The sequence below is a fragment of the Borostomias antarcticus genome, assembly GCF_949987555.1.
Source record: "Borostomias antarcticus genome assembly, chromosome: 11".
NCBI lineage: Eukaryota > Metazoa > Chordata > Actinopteri > Stomiiformes > Stomiidae > Borostomias > Borostomias antarcticus.
The window spans coordinates 15,442,316-15,468,900 of NC_140244.1; the positions used below are offsets into that span (position 1 = coordinate 15,442,316).

The 26,585-nt window shown below is 43.7% G+C and overlaps 1 protein-coding gene across 4 annotated transcripts in view; it reads right to left on the minus strand.

Moving 5' to 3' along the window:
- Positions 1–26,585, minus strand: part of kif5aa (kinesin family member 5A, a) — a gene marked incomplete at both ends in the record, with an annotated part of 67,796 nt that overhangs the window by 26,717 nt on the left and 14,494 nt on the right. For all 4 annotated transcript variants that reach the window (XM_084445599.1, XM_084445598.1, XM_084445597.1 and 1 more), the window contains 5 exons: positions 12,946–13,092; positions 22,503–22,709; positions 22,994–23,062; positions 24,047–24,222; positions 26,427–26,575. In XM_084445599.1, the coding sequence (XP_084301725.1) occupies positions 12,946–13,092; positions 22,503–22,709; positions 22,994–23,062; positions 24,047–24,222; positions 26,427–26,575 (748 nt within the window). The remainder of the gene's footprint in view (positions 1–12,945; positions 13,093–22,502; positions 22,710–22,993; positions 23,063–24,046; positions 24,223–26,426; positions 26,576–26,585) is intronic.

Genomic DNA, 26,585 nt, shown 5'->3' on the forward strand with positions numbered 1-26,585 from the left:
ATTTCCATTGCAAACGTATGCGTCAGAATATCTGATATGCCATTGTTTAAATCATTTTGCTCCGAATTGCTTGTTATTAGTGTTGATCAGTCTTGAAGATGTCGATAACATATTTCGATTGTGTGTTAGCCTAATAATTTGTGATTTTGGTGTAAATTAATGAGTGTTGTGTTTTGTTTTAATTTTTTAACCATTCTGCAAAAGCACCGTGAGATTTCGCTGTATAGGCCTACATATAATACCAACAAATCCATGACCATTTCATCAATTGGTGATTGCGGTCACCTCAATAATACAGTTGGATGTGTGTTAGTGCGCTAGATGGAGAGTCTGCTCCGGAAAGGGGGTGGTAGTCCATGTCCCTGGTGTCTGTATCCATATCAGCGGCGCGCACACCCAACAGTGCTGTTGTCCCTATTATGACACCAACGCGTTGGTCGAACTCGGACAACGGTGGGCACGCCGGCCCCCCTCCAGTGGCCTGCATATCTCTCCTCAAGATTAAACATTCACGATTCCTTTATTTGTCACATGCAGCCTAATGTCCAGTCACAGTGAAATGTTGCTGCCGGCTCCAAGGTTATGGTCATTAGAGATAAACTCTAATACTCAATTTACAAATGACACAATAAGGACGATTTCTATACAGTATGTAGATAAGATCAGATAAGTAGGGTACCTCTTTTGTCAACTGCTAGCGTTGACAGCTGTGTAGGCTATTTAATAGCCTACATTTTTGTAGACTGTATTTTATATTATGTATTATGTATTCTATCACGTTGACATTTTGCACTGTTCTGCCTCACTATGTTTATGCACCAAGGCAACTTCCTCATAGTAGGAAGCCTACTTGGCTGAATTAAAATCAGATTTTAATTGCCCACGCTGGATTCGACTTGCAGTCCTCTGACTTGCTAACGCACTTGACACAACCCCACCTAAACCATTATGCTATCGAAAAGCTGGCGAGTCGAGGGCGCGAATGACCGGTATTCATTCAGAGAAGTGACATCTGTGCACGACCCTACCCAGCAAACATTTCTTCGACGGCCGTCGAAGGATACAGGTCTAGACGACGTCACGTCAGGACCTGACTCATATTGACCCGATTCTGACATGATAGTGAAATGATAACTGAATTAGAATATAAGATTATATAATATTGTGTTATTATATTATATATTATAGATATTCTAATTCACTATCATGTCAGAATCAGGTCGATATGAAGTCACGTCAGGACCTGACTTCATATTGACCCCATTCTGACATGATAGTGAAATGATCACTGAATTAGAATATATACAATATAATACACAATATATATTGTGTTATTATATTATCTAATTCAGTGATAATTTCATTATCATGTCAGAATAGTGTCAATATGAAGTCACTTCATATTGTCATTCACGTGACTTCATATCGACCGGATTCTGATAGTGAAATGATAAGAAAATGTGATTTGACAGTAGTGTAAGTTCATTACACTGTTATAGCCTACAGATATTAATTCAGACTTGTTGTGAACGCACTGTAGCCTAGTGAAACCGTAGCCTGTTATAAAAACAGTACTACTATGTATCAACAATGTAACTGATAGGGGCTGAAATGTAGGCTACAGTAGCCTATTTCGGCATTTCCTCCTGTAGCCTATGAGGAATTCGCCCACAATGTAGCCTTCCACAAGTACCAATTTTCACCTACTGCACCTGCCCATGCCATGTCAACCACAGCTGTCTTATCATTCATATCAGAGCGATGCTATATGAATTCATACCTGCGCATTGTTAAGGAAATTCAAGTATCACCAATGTGTTACTTCCAAGTTGTTTCTTATTGTTTTCCTACAGACCTCTGTGAACCTTCCTTTTCATCCGTTCCCAGATAATCCCTCTGTTTAGATAGAACATTTGGTCTGTGACGTCACTTCCCTTTACCCTTTGTCTGAGTGCCCATCACCTCCCTCTATACGAAGTTATAAAAGAGACTGCACGACAGAGTCCCAGTACTCTTGACCAGGATACACTTCCTGTTTTGAGTCCTTTTTGCAAATCGTAACAGAATAAAACTATTGTCTTTTGTTTGAAACCAGCTTGAATCGACCACATCGCGTGTTCTTTTGAAATCTACCTTAAACCAAGTATATAAATACTTTCATAATTTTGGCGACGAGGAAAAAGAGAGACTTTGAAAGTTACTTTCTCTTTCTGGACATCTGCCGGTTTTTCAGCGAGCTCTGGAAGAGGAACGTGGGCCCACGTCAACTTTATAGTTGCGGAACGACTCCGGGGTACCGTCGTAGCCTGCTGTTCCGTAGCTCGCTGAAAAGCTAGTACGTTGGTCGAATCTTCTTATAAGTGGTCCTGCATTGTTTGTTCTGCATTGACCATAGTTTTCTTCGAGCCGGTTGTTTGATCAAATATGTCTTGTTTGTATGTGAAGCTTCTTGTGTAGCCTAACTGGTTGTTGCTCTAATCGGCTTTTGCCGAATACCCGCTTGATAAAAGCGATGCATTTAAAACGTTCATGTGCTTAAACCTTACAGTACTGAAAACGTTCATAAACTCGAAAAGCCTTATCATTTGCAACATTTTGTTTTGAGATACGTGTCGTTGCGTTGTTCGACTCGATAGAGCCCTGGCATTCTTAGGCTTGTTATTTTTGTTTTTACTCCAGTTGTGAAGAGCACGACTCGGAGATGGCTGTTGTAATTCAAATAGTTCTCTTTATATAAATATAACCCCGGGATGATTGAGCTTAATACGACCAGGAGGCCTTTGTTTCGTTTTGTTTGAGTTCTGTTTGTCTAGGTTGTCGTTCTTGTATTGGGATTTGAGATCCTGTTTTATGGGTTTTTGTTTAGTGTGTGTATATGCTGGATTCGTTCTGTGGTTGTGTTTGTGTCTGCTTTTGTGCTGGCTTTGTTTTGTATACGTTTCTGTGATTAATTTTGATGCTGGCTGCGCTCTATGCTGGCTAATCTTCTTTTTCCGTTCATGCTAGCTGTCCTCTAGGTTGAATCCTTTATTCAACCATATGTTAGCTCGTTGTTCTATTGTTTCAATGCTAGCTCCCACATACTAGCTTGTTCACCGCATGTTAGCTAGTCCACCACATGTTAGTCCTTGGTTTAAATCTTACTTTGTGCACACGTGTTGACTTCCAGTTTCGCTGCTTGTGTGAAAAGAAAAAAAAGTGAGAGACTTCCTGTTTTCCCTCGTGGTCCACCATTTTGTGGGTCCTCCATTTTGTTATAGAAAAAAAAGCTACAGGAAAAAAAAAAAAAAAAACCCCACATCTCTCAGCACAGCAGTGATTGGTTGCGTGAACGTGTCTAGTCTTATTTATTGTAATTTTCAAATAGTTTGATCTATTTTGTTCTCATTGTTAGTTATTCTCTTTCTTTTGAAAATGGGCACTACTCCTAGTACACCAAAGCAAGATGTTTTAATTGGTGCTGCCAGGATTGTTGCAATGGAATGTGGTCCTTCTGTTTGTGAACAAATTGCTTTATGGGCTAAATATAGTGACTTTCCCCCTGTGTCAGGTACCTTATCTGTTAAGTTGCTAGGAGAAGTGAAGGGACAAGCTTGCAAATAATGACTGTCAATAACTCTCTTGATCTGAAACTGCCCGCAATAAAAAGGCAGCTAGGAAGACCTCTGCCACTGCTGAAGCTATTGATGTTGAGACATTAATTCCTCCATCAGATAATAATGATCTGCTAGGCACATGTAGGCTGTTTCCTGATCCACACGCGGCGGGCCCCCAGCCTCAACCAGCCCCTGCTCCAGGCCCTATTCAGCAGGCCTTCGCCCCTCATCTAGCCCCTGTTCCGGCCCCCCCTCCTCCGGTCCCAACATCTCAGGTTCAACTAGCTGCTGCCCAACACCCAACCTCCTTGTTTCAAGCCACACCCCCTTCTCCTCCAGCGTCACAATTCACATCTCCTGCTGATTGTTCATCTGTCACCTCTGCGCCTGCTATGTCTCAAGTGACAACTGCCTTGCCTTTAGCCCCTTTCCAACCAACCCCTTTGATTTCTCAAGCATCGGCCCCTCTAGGTTATTACTCTTCTGACACTCCTCCCTCCGGGCCCTCTTCCATTGACCGTATGGTTGCTTTCCCTGTGTCATACCTTCCTGCTGTGTCTCACCCTCCAGTTGGTGTCTCTGTGACCCCTGATCACACCTTTGCCACTGCCCCACCGGCTCTGCCCCATCCCTTTGTTCCTGCTCCTGACTCACAAGATGACCGTCCAGGTTATTATCTTAGATCTGCTGGTTCTGTTGAACATCTGGTTACTGAGTTTGGTAAACTGTTCTTGCCAATACAGACACAGACATTGAAGCTTCCGTGGGTCTACATCTGAAACATGCACCTGCAAGGACTGGGAGGATGGGTTTTGGGTCCCACAAAGTGTAATTGTGGGGGGGAGAGGATTGGAGCGGGGGAGGATTGGAGGGGAGGGGGGAGGATTGGAGTGGATGGGGGGAGGATTGGAGGGGAGGGAGGTCGGATTGGAGGGGGGTGGAGAGAGGATGGGAGGTAGGGGGGGATTGGAGGGAGGGAGAGGAGTGGGGGAAGGGGAGTTTTGCTGTGATTAAATGTTTTTTTACTTTGATTCAATGTTTTTGTTTTACTTTGATTCAATGTTTTGGTTGTGATTTTTTTGGTCATGATTGTTTGGTATAGCCCCTTACAGAGTATGCAGTGGGCCTATGACATGCAGAGGTCTCTGTTGTGCAGGCTTTGCTAGACCCCTAGGATTATCATTGCCCTGGTGACGCTGTGTGTGTCAGGGAGTACGGTGTGTTGTTAGTAATGTTAATAATTGACAAATACCCCCAGGATTTTCATTACCCCGGTGAGGCTGAGGTAAAGTTTTTTTTCTGGTGTTTTAATAGATTAGTAATATTAATAATGGCAATGGTAATAATTGCAATGTTAACAATTAATAATATTGTCTCTTAGCCTAATGAATAATAATAATAATGTCTAATTTATAATGTTTACTAATGTATAATAATAATAATAATAATAATAGCGATATTAATAACAATAATGCACTTTATTTGTAGAGCACACTAAAAATCATTCAATATTTCCAGGTGCTTGAAATAATGCACTACTATACCCAGAATGCCGTCTTGGCCATTTGTTATGCTTAAGTATTCTGTCTAGCCAAATAGGCTATTCGTTTTCTATAGATATGATCTCTGAATTTGGTGTAGTTTATACCATGCATGGCTGCAATTCAGGTATTTCTGAATTACATGACAGGACTACTAGGGTGTTTCTCCAGTTGCACCATTGAGATGATTCTCCATTTCCTGTGAACCTAAATGGTTTATGGGACTGAACTGGTAGCCTATTTTATAGTATTTGGTTGAAATGTCTATAATGGTGGACTGATGTCTATGAGTTGTCTAGATGACGTGCGGAAAAAGACTTCAGAAAGTGAGCCCTCCACATATCGATCTCCATGAAGATTTCCTCTCCACCGATCACCAGGCATGTGTGAGCACGGAATCGGGATACCAGGGAGGCTAGGTAGTCTAATTTTCATGTCGTCTATATCACGTTAAAATGACGTGGATTTATCTTGTCTATAAGGTGGTCAAAACGACGTCAGAAAACGACCTCAGAAAAACTTTCATTTCAGCACCTCTATTAGACCCGATATCGACGTCTGGATTAGACGGCTGATCGACATCAAAATGTTTGCTGGGTATAGTTGCATAATGCATATCCTTATATGGGGTTGGTGGGGAGTTTATTTATGCTAATTCAGGTGAGCGGCCACGAGCTTTGAACTTGAGATTTGCCATTAAGAGAAGGCAGGTGCAAAATCTTCCAGCGGTTTACGAACACGTCGTGAATCAGACAGGAGATTTCCTTAGAAACGTTCTTAGGAACAAATTTAAGAACAGAACTTTAGAAGATATTGGTGAATGGGGCCCATTGACCTCATTCCTGAACATTTTCTTAACTGTCTTAAATGTTTTCTTACAAACTTCGTAAGACCAACCCTAAGAAAGATCCCCGCCGGATTCATGAACGCGTGGAAATGTGTTCTTAAACCACCAAAGTGTTCTCAGCTGTGCTCCCCTTCTTAAAGGACAATGCTCGTTTTTGACAACCTGGACCTTATTTACGACATATTATAAGACGTTTGACTCACCGAGATCACTTTGGTGTAGTTCGGAGGCATGTAGAAGAAATTTAAAATCCAGCGCGAGCCAGTATATCCATGTATGGCGGTGGTCGGGGCACTTAGAATGCAGTTTCTAAAAATCTATTTTCTGTTGTTTTTTTCGGTTGTTTTCATCAATCTGTCTTGATGAATCGCTAGTTGTGCTTACATAGAGCATAGGCCTGTTGTGGTATTTCACGTGCCTCTGTAATATGATCTTTAGAAACGTCTTTAGACACGAAATAGCTTCCTCACTTGCTCCAGCACGCATGTGCACAGCGTGCTGGAGCAACGATTGCGCGCTGTGCGCATTAGTGCTGGAGCAAGTGAGGAAGCTATTTCGTTTAAAAGACGTTTCTAAAGATCATGGCATGTGAAAACCACAACAGGCCTATGCTCTATGTAAGCACAACTAGCGATTCATCAAGACAGATTGATGAAAACAACCGTTTCGCGGCAGAAAATAGATTTTTAGAAACTGCATTCTAAGTGCCCCGACCACCGCCATTACATGGATATACTGGCTCGCGCTGGATTTTAAATTTCTTCTACATGCCTCCGAACTACACCAAAGTGATCTCGGTGAGTCAAACGTCTTATAATATGTCGTAAATAAGGTCCAGGTTGTCAAAAACTAGCATTGTCCTTTAAGTTGAATGCGCGTTCTCGTATACCTGAATTTGCATACATAAACGCCCCGCCAGCTCCTTACTACAGGGTCGTGTGCACACAAGAATCCCCAGACAGCGCGGAAAAAGTTGATTGATGTTCAAGTTCATGTGAAAATTCGACGTTTTACTCGTCACGCAACATACCAGTAAAATGAGCAGTGAGATGTTTGTCCGCTGGCTCTTACAAGGTGCACACTAAGCTTAAGCAAAGTGGGAAAAAAAACAATACAAAACTAGGACTGCGAGCAGCAGTGAGCGGGCCCTTGCACCCCACGCGTGTTGGGGTGCGGCACCGTTTAAGGGTGCGCTATTTCGGTGTCCAGTACTGAGAGAAACTTCCTGTCACCAGTAGGTGGCGCTCTAAGCATGACTCAATACCGACACATAGATGTGTTCAGGACGGTACCTTGATGAAGCGTGAGAAATGTTGTGTAAATCGGACAATGTATGTAGGAGTTATGATGACTTTCTGCTTGACCTGTAGGCGGCGCTATAACTATGACTCAATACTGACCTACAGATGTGTTCAGGACGCGACCTTCATCAAGCGTGAGAAATGTTGTATAAATCGGACAATGTATGTAGGAGTTATGATGACTTTCTGCTTGACCTGTAGGCGGCACTATAAGTATTACTCAATGCCGACACACAGATGTGTTCAGGATGCGACCTTCATCAAGTGTAAGCAATTTGGCATAAATCGGATAATGTATGTAGGAGTTATGAGGACTATATTTTGGTGAATGGATTTAGTCTTGCTAGTTTAAACTTGTCTAATTCTACAATTCAGAAATTCTTTGTTATAAAATTATATCCTTTCCAAACCAGAAGCTGAACAATTGAGAAGTACATTTTTTATTTTTCCGATTACACCAAAGGCGAAGGAAGTCCATTTTAAAATTATTAATGGAATATACCCTTCTGGGGAATTTCTTAGTCATAGGTTTAATATGGATACCAGGAATTGCTGTTTCTGTGATGACTACCTTGAATCTACCGACCATATATTTTAGGAGTGTAAATTTGTTAGAGCCTTTTGGGAGGATGTGCATTACTGACTGTATCCTAAGTTTGACAATTTCGGTGATTTGACAAGAGAAAATGTGATTTATGGTTTATTTAGGGAAGATAGAACGCAAGACTTAGCTGTTAATGTCATTATTCTGTGAAAGTTCTTTTTGCATAAGAATAGATTCTTGAAGTCTCTGCCGACATTCCATGTATTTCACAAAGAACTGTGTCATTATTTCCGATCTTTGAAGTTTATGTTAAAAAATAATGCCTTGAAACTTTGTAACTTAGTTGAGGTTCTAAAACTTGCTGAGGATCCCTAGTACTCCTTCTCTCTTTTACTTGTATATTCTGTTTTTTCTTTTTTGTTAATTTGTTTTTGTTATTATTTTCCCCCTCCTATTTTTCTCTCTATTCTTAAAAGTTTTATGTGTCTGATATATTCCTTGTATGACTGTGTGAAAAGTATTGCAAATTTTGTAAAGGGATAGTTGTTCAATAAAAAATTACAAATTAAAAAAAAATAAAAAAATAAAAAGAGTTATGAGGACTTCCTGTAAGCAGTAGGTGGCACTATAAGTATGACTCAATGCTGATGCATAGATGTGTTCAGGATGCGACCTTCATCAACCCTGACCAATTTGGAGTAAATAGGATAACATATGTAGGAGTTATGAGTACTTCCTGTTTCACCAGTAGGTGGCGCTGTAAGTGTGACTCAATACCGACGCATAGATGTGTTCAGAATGTGCCCTTCATGAAGCGTCAGCAATTTCGTGCAAATCGGATAATTTATGTAGGAGTTTTAAGGACTTCCTGTTTCACCAATCGGTGGCGCTATAAGTATGACGCAATACTGACACATAGATGTGTTCAGGATGCGACCTTCATGAAGCATCTGAAATATCGGACAAATTGGATAATGTATCTCCATACATTATCCAATTTGTCCAATATTTCTCATGCTTCATGAAGGTCGCATGAGTTATGAGGACTTGCTGTCTTATGGCGAAATGTCAAAATTTGGCAGGGCGCCACAGCAAGGGTGTTTGGTGAAAACTCAATTTTTTTGATAACCTTTGATCACAAAGGTCTTAAGATGAAGCTGACCGAATATGAAGTTGATCGGATGAAATCTGAGTTCGTTAAAGTATGAGGCATGGAAATGGTAAAAACAAGGAAAAAATGGCACATTAAGAGCAAAATGGCTGACTTCCTGTTGGATGTTGGGTATAGTTCCAAGAGACATTTTAGTGTCTCGATGAACTACATATGCCCACCGAATTTCGTTCGCCTACATCAAACTGAAAGGTGGGGCTTGCCATTTTAAATTTTCCAGTGGGTGCTCTTGAACCGATTTGCCACGCCCATTTCCGTCACCCATGAAATATCAAATTTCATGCGTTTTCATCGATGTTTAGGCCACCAAAAAGGCATTTGTTTGGGGAGAAGAAGGTAGAAGAAGGGAAAATAATAATCCTTACAATTTCAATAGGGCCTCGCACCGCCAGTGCTCGGGCCCTAACAAGACGGTATATGGACTTTTAATACAAAATGCAAAATATGCAATATAGCCTACATGAAAGGGATGGGATGTGCTGAGAGCAGACCTGTAGTTTAGTAAAATGCATGAGTAGGATACTTGTGGATCTTGATATGTCCCATCTATATTATGTAGGCCCATATGATATGTTTTAGATATGGATATTCACATTTATTTACAGAATGTAGATGTGTCCATTCTGACAACTATAGAATATAAGGTGCTGTTGTGCTGAGTCTGAGTATAGAGTCTCAGTTTAGTGCTTATTTATTTAATCACTGCCATTTGCAGTGTTTGGGTAGCGCTTTTATTTATTTTAGGACACCACGATGCCTTGTAGAATCATGACTATAAATGTGAAACGTAATTGGAAATGATACAAATATTCTTGTATTTATTATTATTATTAGGCTATTTCAAGCCTAGGATATCTGTAGAATTGATGTGAACGCAATCACCTTGGATTTCTCATAAATTCAGCCCTTGCGAACATGGCCGCACTCCAATCTGGCCTACCTACGACTGCCTTTCCGTGTTCTTAAATCCTGTTCTTAGATAAGACAAATCCCAGATAAGAAACCATTCAGGAATGCCAGAATTGTCCCGGGAACTTTGTAAGTGGATTTAGAAGAATTTTCTTCTTAAAAAGAATTTTCTTCTTAACTTTTTCTTAACTGTGTTCAGGAATGAGGACCATTCTTAGATAGAATAGAATAGCTAGACTGACGAGAAAACTAGAGGGAGGTAAGACATCTATTGGGTGTTTGTCGAGGTAGTGTGAAAGTTACAGTGGGGAGCCCTTGGGGGTAGTAAGCTTATACGGGATCTCAACGCACTGACTCAGTCATTCTGCAATACCGCTCGCTTGCCCATAGAGAGAGTAGTAATACTACTCATTGACCCATTGCTGTAGCCTTAGACAAGTAGGCTAACAGAGCTAACAAGAGCTGTGTTCGAAATGGTTCCAGTTCTTTTTAGTTTCTTTTTCTTTTTACTTCTTCAGTACATTTTTTTTCTCTCTTCAACTCTTTCATACTTTGAGATACTTAAATCATTAAAGTATCAAAATGTTCAGCACTTTAAGGACACAATGGGACGTCTTTAAGATTTTTTAATATCTTTTATACTTTTCAAGATATTCAGCTTTTATCAACTATTTTTTTAATACAAATGAAGTCAATGCGGGAATTTTGAAACTTTCTTCAGCCTTCAACTCCTTCATACTTTGAGCTACAGAAACCATTCAAATATCAAAATGGTCAGCTCTTTACTTCTTTCAGATTGTTTATATCTTCCATACTTAAAAAAAAAAAAATACAGTGGAAGTCAATGAGCAGAACTTGAAATCGTCCTCAACTTTGACACCTATCTCTTTCTAGACAGCTCACAAATGAACAATTATAGGCCCATATCAAACCTCCCATTTTTAAGCAAAATAATTGAAAAGGTTGTTTTCCAACAACTGAATAACTTCCTGGTACTAAGTAATGGCTTTGATGTCTTCCAGTCAGGATTTCGACCACACCACAGCACCGAGACTGCTCTAATTAAGGTATTTAATGACTAAACACAGATAATGGCAAAATCTCAGTCTTAGTATTACTGGATCTCAGCGCTGCGTTCGACACGGTAGACCACAACATACTACTAGGCCGACTGGAAAATTGGCTGGGAATTTCTGGTACAGTGTTAGATTGGTTTGAATCCTACTTAAAGGACAGGGACTATTTTGTGTCTATAGGCAATTACAAATCTGAGCTGACAAAAATGACCTGTGGAGTTCCCCAAGGCTCCATCCTGGGGCCTCTTCTGTTCAACATTTACATGCTCCCACTAACTCAAATTATGGAAAACAACAAAATATGTTACCATAGCTATGCAGATGACACACACATTTATATCACTATATCACCAGGAGACTATAATCCCATACAAGCGCTGAGTAAGTGCATTCAACAAATCAATGACTGGATGTGCCAGAACTTTCTCCAACTAAACAAAAATAAAACTGAAGTAATTGTCTTTGGAGCCAAAGAAGAACGATTAAAAGTCAGTGCTCAACTTCAATCAGTAATGCTAAAAACCACAAACGAAGCCAGAAATCTTGGTGTAGTCATGGACTCAGACCTGAATTTCAACAGCCACATTAAGTCAATTACAAAGTCAGCCTACTATCACCTGAAGAATATATCAAGGATCAAAGGATTTATGTCCCAGAAGGATTTGGAAAAACTTGTCCATGCGTTTATCTTCAGTAGACTCGACTACTGTAACGGCATGTATACAGGTCTTTCTAAAAAAATCAATCAGACAGCTGCAGCTGATTCAGAATGCTCCTGCTCGAGTCCTCACTAAGATTAAGAAAGTAGAGCATATCACACCAGTTCTAAGGTCTTTACACTGGCTTCCTGTCTATAAAAGAATTGACTTTAAAATACTGCTGTTGGTTTATAAAGCACTGAATGGTCTAGGGCCAAAATATATTTCTGATCTGCTCATATGCTATGAACCATCCAGACCCCTCAGGTCGTCTGGCACAGGTCTGCTTTCTGTCCCCAGAGTTAAAACAAAACATGGAGAAGCAGCGTTCAGTTTTTATGCCCCACATATCTGGAACAAACTTCCAGAAAACTGCAGGTCTGCTGCAACTCTTGGTTCTTTTAAAACAAGCCTGAAGACTTTTCTTTTTGCCACTGCTTTCTAAGAGGAGTTATGTTTATCTGTATACTGCACTGTAACTTTTATTCCTGTATTCTATTTGTCCTGCTTTTTGTTTTAAATGTCTATAATGACTTGCTTTTTGTTTTAATGCTTTTAATTTGTCCTGCCTTTTGTTTTAAATGTCTATAATGTCTTGCTTTTTGTTTTAATGCTTTTAATGTCTCATGTAAAGCACCTTGAATTGCCCTGTGGCTGAAATGTGCTATAAAAAATAAACTTGCCTTGCCTTGCCTTCTGCCTTTTTGTGCGTGGCTGTAAGCCAGCACCTAGGATAGTGTTCGTCCGGTTGTCACTCCCTCCCTCCCTCACTCAGGTCAATGTTGACCTGCATTTCTCTGTTGGCACCACAAGAGGCAGTAGTCCCAGCACACCAAATAAAGGCGGACACCAAAATCAACCCGCTGATCTCCACTGGACAAGTAGAGTAGCGGTGAAAGCATCGGACTCCCACACAGGAGATTGGGGTTCAAGGCCCCGGCAGGGACGATTTTGAGAAGCCATACCCACACCCTCTGCTAGCCTGTGGGTTTTTTCATACGTTTACGTTCGGCCTTTCCATCCCTCTCCCTCATTTCACTCTCCTTTCCCCTTTTTTTGGAAGTACGGGAGAGATTCCATAGGAACAAACACACTATGACATCCTGTACTTTCAAGTTCCTCGGTAGTGTAGTGAATTAAGCGTCCAACTCCCATGCAGGAGCCTGTTTGATTCCTAACTTTAGCCTGTTAGATTCCTAACTTTAGCCACGCTCATAGCCACGCTCATTCTTCCTCTTTGATAGGAGGCTTCACACACTCACCAGTTTGATCTCTCCGTTGCCAACAATGGTGCTGAATTCGCTCAGATCCCTCATTAGACCGTTGAGAACATCAGCGATGCGCTTCCTCTGCTGCCCACTCACTTCCTGCATGTGAGACAGCTCCGCCTCCAGCTCCATCAGACTGGCCTATCATAGCACAGATATGGAGAGAGGATTAGAGAAAGAGACCTGTAATCCACTGAAAGACAATCACACCCATGCAGGGTCATACCTGTATCATATGCATACAAATATGCAAAATTATTAGGTGGGCTAGCTTGCAGAAGCTAGCCCAACTTGTGATATTCCCACTATTTCTTTCTTTATTAGTGTGAATGCTTTAGAGCATTCACACTATTGTTATCCAGTTCTTTATTTTGTAGGAGAAGCTAGCCCAAGGCTAGCTTGCAGAAGCTAGCCCAACTTGTGATATTCCCACTATTTCTTTCTTTCTTTCTTTCTCTTTCTTTCTTTCTGTATTATTATTCTCCCCACTTTTTTGAACCTTAACTAGTTCTTCATACTTTGTGCTAGAAACTTCATTCAAACTTTAAAATGTTCATGACGTTCAGCTCTTGAACGGATCCAATCAGATTTTTGATATTTTTTATAGTTTTTTAGAAATTTAACTTTTAAAAATATTTTTTGTCTCATTGAAACTGCTTGAAACTGCTTTTGGAATGTTCAGAAACTTTATGTTTTTAGAGTGGTGGCAGCAGTTGCTTTGAAAATATTCACGCATTTTGTAAACTGCTGGCACTCCTACAGTTTTGACGGCTCACACACATATTATATATCAAAATGTTCACACAACTGTGCTGATTTGTACAATGTAAGTATCTAAGCAGTGTGACTTATAGTTTTCACTGTATGACGATTTGTTCGGCAACTGCGCTCCTCATTGAAACGTATGGCAACGCACTCTAGCTTTTGAGTTGATAATTTAGCATTTTTATCCTTTTTCTAACTTGTCGCCATGGCTACAGTTTTTAAGCTGCACAGACATATTATACATTAAAATGTTCAGCAAGTTCCCAGGATTCCTACGGTGTCCTTATCTAAGCTGTAACATTTATACTTTTTGAGAGAGAGCTGTCTGAATCCAGCATGCCTTTACATTGAAGTGAATGAAGGGCTGCTCGTGTCAGTTGGGATTTGAATTTGGGGACACGAGCAGGATCTCTTTGGCCATTGCTAACTGATTCACCCATCGGTAAGTACACAGCCTTGTTACAACTTTCACAAAGAGCCTGATTCATTAACATTATACCAATTATCAATAGCTAGCCTAGCTAAAAGTTACCAACTTTTTAAAATAATGACTTTTATGATAATAAAATTGGTAAGCTCAAGACACAAGGGTACCTTATAGAATTAAGTTATGCCAACCATAGCCAGCTAGCTGACTGAGCACTTTGTACCATGAAAATTATTGGATAACTGATATCTCTAAATACCTAGTTTGATACCATTAATGTAAAGAAATAAAAAGTGTCTAACTTTAGAGGTGGTGTGGACACATCGCCCACTCAAACCAGTTAGCTAGCTAGCACAATCTAACGTTAGCTATGCTATGGCTCCACTGCCTAGCAATGGCCAGCAACATCATTGACAGCCTGCTGTTTTGATGGCTCACTTTACATTGAATGTCGACAGCTATTATGCCCACGCTCATTGAGCAACGATGCCCTAGTTCAGTTGTAAGTAGAACGTTATAGTCTAAAGCTAATTTACTCTTCCCCTAAATGTTTAGTGGACAAACTTTAGTTATATCTGATTTAAGACAGCTGTTAGCTACAGCAGCGTTAACGCGACTAATTAGCTCTGATCCTATTAGCCGTATAGCCCTGATAACATTATGCAGGAATTAGAATTAATCAGGTGCAAACTGTGCTGTAAGATTTCCTAAGCGATAGCTTACCAGAACTGTTGTGAGTGTGCTGTGTTGTATAGGCCAATAGGCAACGTTACGAAGTCAAAGTTGGTTATAAGTCAGTTTGTCTCCCCAAGAATCTCCCGATTATCTCTCGCTCAAACTACATTCGATATAATGTAGACTTACTGATAAATAGCCCGTTGTTGTTATTTATGCTGTTTTGTATATGCAAAATAATGATGCTATTACTAATCGCTTTTATAATTTGTCCCATTTTCTTGTAACCAGATCAACTACATTTCCAATACTGGGACTAGGGAGGTCCAGGTCCCGCGCTTCAGGGCTCTGGAGGTGTGCAGGTCCTGGAGGGTAGGTTGCAGCCAACGTCACCTAATGATATTATAAATATGTTACAACACCGCCCTGTTTTATGAGAAAGTAGCCTAATGTCTCCATTTTGTCATGTTGTATGCGCAACAATTACCTCAGAAAATAAAGACGTAGGCCTACAGTACCTGTGCGGATTTTTGTCATGTATTTATTATAGAAAACAGCTTATTCTCACAATGAGATCTTCACTTGATCGTTTGTCCTGAGGTCTTGTATTGCTCTGCGCATAGTCTATTGTGATAAAATGATGACTACATTTCGGGGTGGGTGGAGGTGAAAATATTAAGGAAGTTATTATTTTCCTTTCGTAATTTACCACACCAAATAATTGTAATTCTGCCAAACGTTCGGAAAGTTGTGTAAGCCTAATCATCACTGTGGCATCTGCTCCACGGAATGTTGATCATCCCAGTACCTCGATCCGACCCAACTTCAGGAAGCATTGCGCATTTTGGGATTAAACAGCTCCAGTAGATATATTCTATTATAACCAGAGGGCATTACAATAACATTCAAAACGAGATCTATTGACTGCATGACCTGTTACGTCTCCGGACTCCACCGCGCTCCGGCTATCCCTTTTCCGCTGTGCGCTCACGGAGTCTTGGTGCACGGCCCTCTATCTCTCCCAACTCATCGATTATACTGAATCGCTGCGCTACGCGTGCAGTCTCCCACATAGGGTAGGACAAGTAGGCTACATCCTCTCCCCCTTTCTGTAAAGCGTATTGTGTTGCCTTTGTATATGAAATGAGCTATAATGATTTAAGTGGTCTGACTAATAATCAGTTGCAGTGGTATTCCGCTCGATTCCTTTATATCACCACAACTGACATGTTGAACCCAGAACAGTAACGTTACAGAGTTCAACTGGCTTTATTGGACACCTAAGATAAATAACGTTAGACTGGTGAACAATGCCATTTATGTCGGTTTCACAGCGCATACATGATCTGTCTTCTGGCAAGACCCACAGTTGCAATTATTTGACTAAGTAGGTCTATAGCTACTGTTCGTAGCTGGCTGAAAGCTATAACGTTAGTCTAATAGGCCAAGCCTCCAAGCTTGCGTGGCCGGCTGCGGGGTGCTTTTCCTCGGTGTCGCGGGGGAGACGCACCGTCGTTATAACTTTATCCTACTTTTTCCAAATAATGCAAATTCGAGGATATGGCCTGTTAGGTACCGCGTTTTTTTTATAATGTTTGGGGGTTAAAAGGTAGTGTGACATCTTACGTTTCTTATATTAAGTACTTTGTAAATGCCAGTACACTTCCTGGTGTCGAGATTACTATGGTTACAAACAACAAATGTGTGGAAGTTGGGGCCGCGGCCTGTCAATCATTTCTGAAAAACGAGGTGAGCTTGGAGGGGGGGAAATTAGCCATATGACGCAATAACAACATTTATGGACATATTCACTTTGATTTTACCTAAAGATAACTGGCATGTGTCACGTTCAACCACTGTGTTATCCCTTTAAAGGTACAGGCACACTTTTATGACTACAGTGGTAGCATCACACCACAGACCACACACTGAGTGTGGTAGAGACACACGGTCTTCACTGATGAAGGCAGGTGGGTGGCCCATATAGGGCTACACTCTCCGCGACCTGCTATGACATGAGCTAAAACAATTTTTTGTCCCATTGAAATTGCTGGAAACAACTTTTGGAATGTTCAGTTTTTTATTTATTTTATTTAGCTTTATGTTTTTAGAGTGGTAGCAGCAGTAGACCTGGTCCAGGGCGATGAATGCATTACATTACATTACATTATTTGCATGTTTTATTTACATGTTTTAAAGTTAAAAATTTGTCATAGTTAATAACTCAGCGTAAATAATAATTACTTCGCGATAGAGCTGTCTGAAGCGGACCATGTCTAAGATCAAAGTGTCAGTTGGAATTACAGTAGTGGCAGCTGTTGCTTTTTTTGAATTTGTGTGCATGTGCAGCCTCTCTTAAAGATACAGGCACCCTATAATAACTAATGTGGTAGCACAGAACTCAGCCAAAGTGGAATAGAGACACATGATCTTCACTGGTGGGGGCCGGTGGGTAGCCTGGCGAGGAGTACACCGTCCCTGACTGGCTTTGACCCAAAGGGGCGGAGCCTAACCACCACGCCACTGTCCACGCCACGGACCCCACAATTCAGCCCCTGAGTGGGCTAGAGACGCAGGGTCTTCGACGGTGGGTGCATGGAGATTGCCCGGTCCGTAGTAGTTCTAGCAGTAGCTGTTAGATACAGCTGCAGCAGCTAGCCCACCTCACATTTTCTCCAGGAAATGTACTTTCTAGTTATTATTATTCTCCCCGCTTTTTTGAACCTTAACTAGTTCTTCATACTTTGTGCTAGAAACTTCATTCAAACTTTAAAATGTTCATGACGTTCAGCTCTTGAACGGACCATTCAGATTTTTGATATTTGTTATAGTTTTTAAGAAATTTAAATTTGTAATCAATTTTTTGTCCCATTGAAACTGCTTGAAACTGCTTTTGGAATGTTCAGAAACTTTATGTTTTTAGAGTGGTGGCAGCAGTTGCTTTGAAAATATTCACACATTTTGTAAACTGCTGGCACTCCTACAGTTTTGAAAGCTCACACATATTTTACATCAAAATGTAACTGCTGATTCGTACAATGTAAGTATCTAAGCAGTGTGACTTATAGTTTTCGCTGTATGACGATTTGTTCGGCAACTGCGCTCCTCATTGAAACGTATGGCAACGCACTCTAGCTTTTGAGCTGCTAATTTTGCATTTTTACTCTTTTTCTAACTTGTCGCTATTCCTACAGTTTTAACAGCTCATACACATATTATATATCGAAACGTTCCCATAACTGCTGATTCGTACAATGTAAGTATCTAAGCTGTGTGACTTATAGTTTTTCGCTGTATGACGATTTGTTCGGCAACTGCGCTCTCCATTGAAACGTATGGGCCCACACTCTACTTTTGAGCTGCTAATTTTGCATTTTTACCCTTTTTCTAACTCGTCGCCATGCCTACAGTTTTTAAGCTACACGGACATATCATAGCCTAAAATGTTCAGCATTTTCTCATGATTCCTACGCTGTCAATATCTAGGCTGTGACCTTTATACTTTTTGAGAGAGAGCTGTCTGAAGCCAACATGTCTTTCCATTGAAGTGAATGAGAGGATGCTCACAGTGTCAGTTGGGATTTGAATTTGGGGACACGTGCAGGCTCTCTGTACAGGCACCCTTTTATGACTACTGTGTTAGCATTCATATTCATTCCTTCCTTCCTTCCATCTTTCCTTCCTTTCTTCCCTTCCTTCCTTCCTTCCTTCCATCCATCCTTCCATCCTTCTTTCCTTCCTTTCCTTTCCTTCCTTCCTTCCATCCTTCCTTCCATCCATCTTTCCTTCTTTCCTTCATTCCTTCCTTCCTTCCTTCTTTCATTCCATCCATCCATCCTTCCTTTCTTCCTTTCCTTCCTTCCTTCCATATTTCCTTCCATCCTTCCTTCCTTCTTTCTTTCCCTCCTTCCTTCCATCCATCCTTCCTTCCTTCCTTCCATCCTTCCTTCTTTCTTTTTCTTTCTTTCTTTCTTTCTTTCTTTCTTTCTTTCTTTCTTATTTTCTTTCATCCATCCTTTCTTTCATCCATCCATCCATCCATCCATCCATCCATCCATCCTTTCTTTCATACATCCTTCTTTCATTCATTCATTCATCCATCCATCCATCCATCGTTTCTTTCTTTCTTTCTTTCTTTCTTTCTTTCTTTCTTTCTTTCTTTCTTCCATCCATCCATCCATCCATCCATCCATCCATCCATCCATCCATCTTTCTTTCATCCATCCATCCATCCATCCATCCATCTTTCTTTCTCACTTCTTTCTTTCTTTCCTTATATTCAAAGAAATATTCAGAATGACACTCTTTTTCAGGCTGCAAACTCATATTAATATATTTTCTCATCTTTCAACGTGAACTCAATAAAACTATGAGTTATGATGAGTGGTCTAATCTATTTTTGAGTGTAGTACTAGCAGTACTTATAACAAACACCTACTGCGACACCTCCACAGCTACTGCTCGGCCTGGGGTGGGCTATAGACACATGGTCTCCAATGAGGGGTGCATGGGGATGGCCTGGCAATCACTGACCTGCCCCCGACAACCTCTGACCTGAGGGGGCGGAGTCTCGCCACCACGCCACTATCCACGCCACCGTCCCCACATCTCAGACCCTGAGTTGGCTAAAGACGTAGTTTTCACAGTTGGGTGCATGTGGGTGATCCAGGGAGCAGTACACTGTCCTAGACCGGCTCTGACCCGAGGGGGCGGAGTCTCGTCACAACGCCACTATCCACGCCACTGTCCCCACATCTCAGCCCCTGAGTGAGCTACAGACACACGGTCTTCACTGTTGGGTGCATGGAGATTGCCCTGATGTCAGTGCACTGCCCCCAACCTGCTCTGACCGGAGGGGGCGGAGTCTCGCCATTACGCCACTATCCACGCCACGGACCTCACAACACAGCCTCTGAGGTGGCTAGAGACACACAGTCTTCACTGGTGAAGGCAGGTGGGTAGCCCGGCATGGCCTACACTGTCCACGACCGGCTCTGACCCAAGGGGGCGGAGTCTCGCCACCACGCCACTGAACATGCTACGGACACCACAACTCAGTCCTTGAGTGGGCTGGAGACACACGGTCTTCACTGGTGAAGGCAGGTGGATAGCCCGGTGCGGCCTACACTGTTCACGCCTGGCTCTGAACCAAGCGGGCGGAGTCTCGCCACCACGCCACAGACCCCACAACTCAGCCCCTGATTGAGCTAGAGACACACAGTCTTCACCAGTGGGTGCAAGGAGACTGCCCGGAGGTCTTCATGGTGGAGTCAGGTAGGTGGCCCGGAGAGGGGTACACTGTCCCCGAGTGGCTCTGACCTGAGGGGGTGGAGTCTCACCAACACGCCACTATACATGCCAAGGGCCCCACAACTCAGCCCCTGAGTGGGCTAGAGACACACGGTCTTCACCGGTTGAGTCAGGTAGGTGGCCCAGAGAGAGGTACACTGTCCCTGACTGGCTCTGACCTGAGGGGGTGGAGTCTCACCCCCACGCCACTATCCACGCCACGGCCCCACAACTCAGCCCCTGAATGGGCTAGAGACACATGGTCTTCACTGGTGCGGGTGGGTAGGTGGCCCGGAGAGGTGTACACTGTCCTCGACCAGCTCTGACCTGAGGGGGCGGAGTCTCACCACCACGCCACTATCCACGCCACGGGCCCCACAACTCAACCCCTGAGTGGGCTAGAGACACAGTCTTCATTGGTGGATGCATGGAAATTGCCCGGAGGTCACTGTACTTTCCCCGACTAGCTGTAACCCAAGGGGGAGGGGCCTAACCAGCACGCCACTATCCACGCCACAGGCCCCACAACTCAGCCCCTGAGTGGGCTAGAGACACACCGTCTAAACCGGTGGAGTCAGGTAGGTAGCCCGGAGAGGGGTACACTGTCCTCGACCAGCTCTGACCTGAGGGGGCGGAGTCTCACCACCACTATCCACGCCACGGGCCCCACAACTCAGCCCCTGATTGGGCTAGAGACACATGGTCTTCACCGGTGCGGGCGGGTAGGTGGCCCAGAGAGGGGTACACTGTCCTCGGCCAGCTCTGACCTGAGGGGGTGGAGCCTCACCACCATGCCACTGTCCACGCCACAGACCCCACAACTCAGCCCCTGAGTGGGCTAGAGACGCACGGTCTTCGCCGGTGGGTGCATGGAGATTGCCTGGTCCGTAGTAGTTCTAGCAGTAGCTGTTACATACAGCTGCAGCAGCTAGCCAACCTCACATTTTCTCCAGGCAATGTACTTTCTAGTTATTATTATTCTCCCCGTTTTTTGTCTCCTTAACTACTTCTTCATACTTTGTCCTAGAAACTTCATTCAAACTTTAAAATGTTCATAATGTTTAGCTCTTTAACGGATCCATTAAGATTTTTGATATTTTTTATCATTTTTTAGAAATGTAACTTTTAAAACTATTTTTTGTCCCATTGAAACTGCTTGAAACTGCTTTTGGAATGTTCAGAAACTATGTTTTTAGAGTGGTGGCAGCAGTTGCTTTGAAAATATTCACACTTTTTGTAAACTGCTGGCACTCCTACAGTTTTGACAGCTCACATACATATTATATATGAAAACGTTCACACAACTGTGCTGATTCGTACAATGTAAGTATCTAAGCTGTGTGACTTACAGTTTTCGCTGTATGGCGGAGCCTCGCCACCACGCCACTATTCACGCCACAGAACCCACTTTTCAGCCCCTGAGTGGGCTAGAGACACACAGTCTTCAATGGCTGAATAGTGAATAGTGAATAGTGGCCCCAGAACTCAACCCCTGAGTGGGCTAGAGACACAGTCTTCATTGGTGGATGCATGGAAATTGCCTGGAGGTCACTGTACTGTCCCCGACTAGCTGTAACCCAAGGGGGCGGGGCCTAACCAGCACGCCACTATCCACGCCACAGGCCCCACAACTCAGCCCCTGAGTGGGCTAGAGACACACCGTCTAAACCGGTGGAGTCAGGTAGGTAGCCCGGAGAGGGGTACACTGTCCTCGACCAGCTCTGACCTGAGGGGGCGGAGTCTCACCACCACGCCACTGTCCACGCCACGGACCCCACAATTCAGCCGCTGAGTGGGCTAGAGATGCACGGTCTTCGCCAGTGGGTGCATGGAGATTGCGTGGTCCGTAGTAGTACTAGCAGTAGCTGTTACATACAGGTGCAGCAGATAGCCCACCTCACATTTTCTCCAGGAAATGTACTTTCTAGTTAGTATTATTATTATTATTATTAGTAGTAGTAGTAGTAGTAGTAGTAGTACCTGCAGGTCCTGCTGTGTCTTTCTTTCTTTTATTGTACTAGTTTAAGGGCCTTTGAATTTGCCCACTATTTGTATACTCTTTGTTATGTTATTTATTTTACTATGCACTTTTTGTATATTTTCTTGTTTTACTGTGTTGTATGTTATCTATTTTACTATGCACTTTTTGTCACCTGCACCTTGAAGGTGAAGCACTCTGTGCATTCGTGCTGAGAGGGGTGCTATACAAATAAAACTTTACTTACTTACTTACTTTACTTAGTAGTAGTAGTATTTTCATAATTCGTTTTTCTATCTAATCACTCTCTCCTTTTCTGTCCCCTCCATCTCTACACCTCTAATCAGTTCCATTCCCTCCACATCTCCATCTCGCATAACTTCTCTCTCATCATCCCTACACCCTGTTCAAACCCACCATCTTCTGGGCCAGCTGGTCGGCCAGCAGCTGGTTCTGCAGCCCCTTCTCCTCCACCTCCTGGCTCTTCTGGTCGTAGTTGACAGCCAGCTCCTCCAGGGCCTGCAGCACCTCCTTCACCTCCGCCTTGGCACAGTCGCTCTCCACCTGCAGGCGGCCCAGCTCCGCCTGCACCTTGTCCCCGTCCCCACGGGAGGACGCCAGCAGCTGGGGGGACAGACACACACACACACACACACACACACACATAGACATGCAAACACACACACAGACACACACACAGACATGCAAACACACACAGACACACACATTCACACACACAGACACACATACACACACAGACACACACACGCAAACACACACGCACATACATACGCACAAGCATGACCATATACACATACACAGACATTGTAATTGTATTTATATACAACACATACAGTGCATGGGTTGAGGGACCCATGGAAAGGCTGTAGAGGAGCAGAGGGTCTCACCTCATCCTGGTCCATCATCTGCTCCTTCAGCTTCTCAACCACCTGGCACTGCAGGTTGATCTCATCATCCTGGACAGAGAGAGAGTCAGTAATATGAGCTCTAATATATTAGCTGCATCCACCCCTCTGATATCCTGGCATCATCTGCCCTCCACCCCTCTGATATCCTGGTATCATCTGCCCTCCACCCCTCTGATATCCTGGTATCATCTGCCCTCCACCCCTCTGATATCCTGGTATCATCTGCCCTCCACCCCTCTGATATCCTGGCATCATCTGCCCTCCACCCCTCTGATATCCTGGCATCATCTGCCCTCCACCCCTCTGATATCCTGGTATCATCTGCCCTCCACCCCTCTCATATCCTGGTATCATCTGCCCTCCACCCCTCTGATATCCTGGCATCATCTGCCCTCCACCCCTCTGATATCCTGGTATCATCTGCCCTCCACCCCTCTGTTGTGATATACATGTTGAAGAACTCCTCTGTGAAACCGCAGTGACCCCCATGCATTTTCAAACGTACATGATGCTAATTCACCGGAGGTCATTGTGATTGATGAGGACCACAGTGAGGTGTTCCTGTTGGAATAGGCTGCACTTTTGATTCTACAAGACGCGCTTCTCACTAAACTGATAAAGTACCAGCCACTGGTGCAAGCCATTATACAGCTAGGCTACCAGTGTCAGCTAATGGTGTTTATATCTGGCAGCCTGGGCCATGTCCATAGGTTAGTAGCCAGAGGCCTGAGGATTATGGGGCTGACCAGGTGTGGAGCAAAGCAGACTGCTAAATATTGCTCAATCTCCTCCATCATTGGCAGCCGCTGCATTTGGAGAAGATGTTCTCCTGCATTCAGCCTTAAGTAAGCATTTACATCCTAGAAGCTTGCTCGTATCTATAAAATGTGACACTAAATGACCCATCATCATGACAGCAATGGAACTATATTTGGGCCCCTGCAATGTATGTCAAAAATGCGGACCTAAATAAAGAATTCAAATGTGTGTGTGTGTGTGTGTGTGTGTGTGCGCGTGTCTCCAGATCTTGACCTTGTCGTCCAGCTGCTTGTACAACTTGCGTATCTCCTCCTCATACTTCTGGCGTTCCTCCTCAGAGATGCGCACCACGATGGAGGAGTGGTTGTCCAGCGCTGGACGCTCCTCCACAGCCTCCAGACGCACCTCCACATTGGCCGTGATCTGCTCTGTCTCTGGAACATTCTCCCCTGGAGGAGAGGAGGAGGAGGAGCAGGGGAGGACAGGGAAGGAGATGAGAGCAGAGGAGGAGGGGAGAGGAGAGGAAAGGAAGAGGAGGAGTAGTAAGGAAGGAGAGGATGAGGAGAGAAGAGAGGGGGGAGGAAGAGGAGGAGGTGAGAGGAGAGGATGAAGGGATTGTTATGATGTCCTGAAGGTAGGCAGATCACAGCCAGGGGGGAAACAGCACCCTGAGACACCCTGGACTCCTCCTCCTCTACTGGACTCCTCCTCTACTGGACTCCTCCTCTCTGCTGGACTCCTCCTCTACTGGACTCCTCCTCTGCTGGACTCCTCCTCCCTACTGGACTCCTCCTCTACTGGACTCCTCCTCTACTGGACTCCTCCTCCCTACTGGACTATTCTCTACTGGACTCCTCCTCTCTGCTGGACTCCTCCTCTACTGGACTCCTCCTCTGCTGGACTCCTCCTCTGCTGGACTCTTCCTCTACTGGACTCCTCCTCCCTACTGGACTATTCTCTACTGGACTCCTCCTCTCTGCTGGACTCCTCCTCTACTGGACTCCTCCTCTGCTGGACTCCTCCTCTGCTGGACTCCTCCTCTACTGGACTCCTCCTCTACTGGACTCCTCCTCTGCTGGAATCCTCCTCTACTGGACTCCTCCTCTCTACTGGACTCCTCCTCTGCTGGACTCCTCCTCTCTGCTGGACTCCTCCTCTACTGGACTCCTCCTCCCTACTGGACTCCCCCTCCTCTACTGGACTCCTCCTCCCTACTGGACTCCTCCTCCTCCCTACTGGACTCCTCCTCTACTGGACTCCTCCTCCTCTACTGGACTCCTCCTCCCTACAGGACTCCTCCTCTCTACTGGACTCCTCTCTGCTGGGTGGTCTGTTCAGTGCACATGCGCTGCTACTGTAGAGCGTTTCCTGCACACAGTTGGAAGTGTGTCTCCTCTGTTTCAGGTCTGTCTGTCCAGCCTCCTTCACTCTAATGTCATGTGTGAACTACAGTGCACCATAACCCTGGCTTTCGGGGGAGCTCATTTTTAAGTGAAGCATGTGCACTTCACAACAATTGTGCACTTGCAAAACACCCCCTGCTGGGAGGTTTGGTTGTGGGTGTCTGGCTGCCCGGGCTGAGTATCTTTTGACTGCCGAAAACATGATGTACTATACTATATACTGTATCTATATCCACAATGTTATCTGTCTCATTAAAACTACAGTTGAAGTATTATGTTTTTATCTGGGATTCATCCCTTTTTATCTAGCGACTCTCAGTAGTCTATAGGCATCCATCCAGTGACCTTAAGGCTAACCACGATACATGTAAGGGGGGATAAATAATATAACACATGAATGTACTAAATTACTGTATTACTGTACCACTTCAGAATCACAATCAGATTTGTTCACATTGTTCTTGTAATCTCTTATGTATTCTGAGTGCTCTTGTAGTTTATTATCATGGATGTTATAGCCTAGAATAGCCATTCACAGGTTTGTGTTGCTATGTGCTCATCTTAAAACCTTAAATACATGCTATGATTGCTTTTTTTCCTCTTGTTATGTTTGTGGTAAAAAACTGTATAAACACTGGTTTTGCTGGAAGAGCGCAGGCCGAACTAATTAAAGAAAAATAAATATATGGCAAAAATATTGTCAATATTTTAGAGACCCCCAAATTTCTCAAATGGTGTTTTGAGTGGAGCTCATGCCTTATGGGGGGCGGCTGTAGCTCAGTTGGTAGAGTGGGTCGTTCAGTGATCGAAGGGTCAGTGGTTCGAATCTCAGCTCCGACTGTCCACATGTCGAAGTGTCCTTGAGCAAGACACCTAACCCCAAAATTGCTCCCAATGAGCAGGTTAGCACCTTGCATGGCAGCTGCCGCCATTGGTGTGTGTGAATGTGTGTGTGAATGGGTGAATGAGAGGCCATTGTAAAGCGCTTTGAGTGCTGCTAAGGTGGAAAAGCGCTATATAAGTGCAGTCCATTTCACTTCATTTATGAAGGGAAGCCCCGCCCCCCCTGCTCCCCCACAGCCCTCAGCTCAGGATGCTGACTCCCTCCCAGCCCACTCGGTTCTTCTGACTCCCTCCTAGCTCACTCGGTTCTTCCAGCAGACGGGTTCTGTCTCCCGTGCCTCTGAACTGCCACCTTCATGCTCACACATCTCTTCTTAGCGAGCTAACACAGCCTCATCATCTCTCACCGTTGCGCCAGCGGTTCAGTTCTGCCTCCAGCCTCTGGATGGTCTCCTTCATGGTCTTGTTCTTCTCCTTCTCCTTCTCGTACTTCCTCTTCCACTGCTCAGCAGTCAGCTCCAGGTTGATGGAAGCTGTGTTCCTGATGGTCTTAGCCCTGTAGGAGA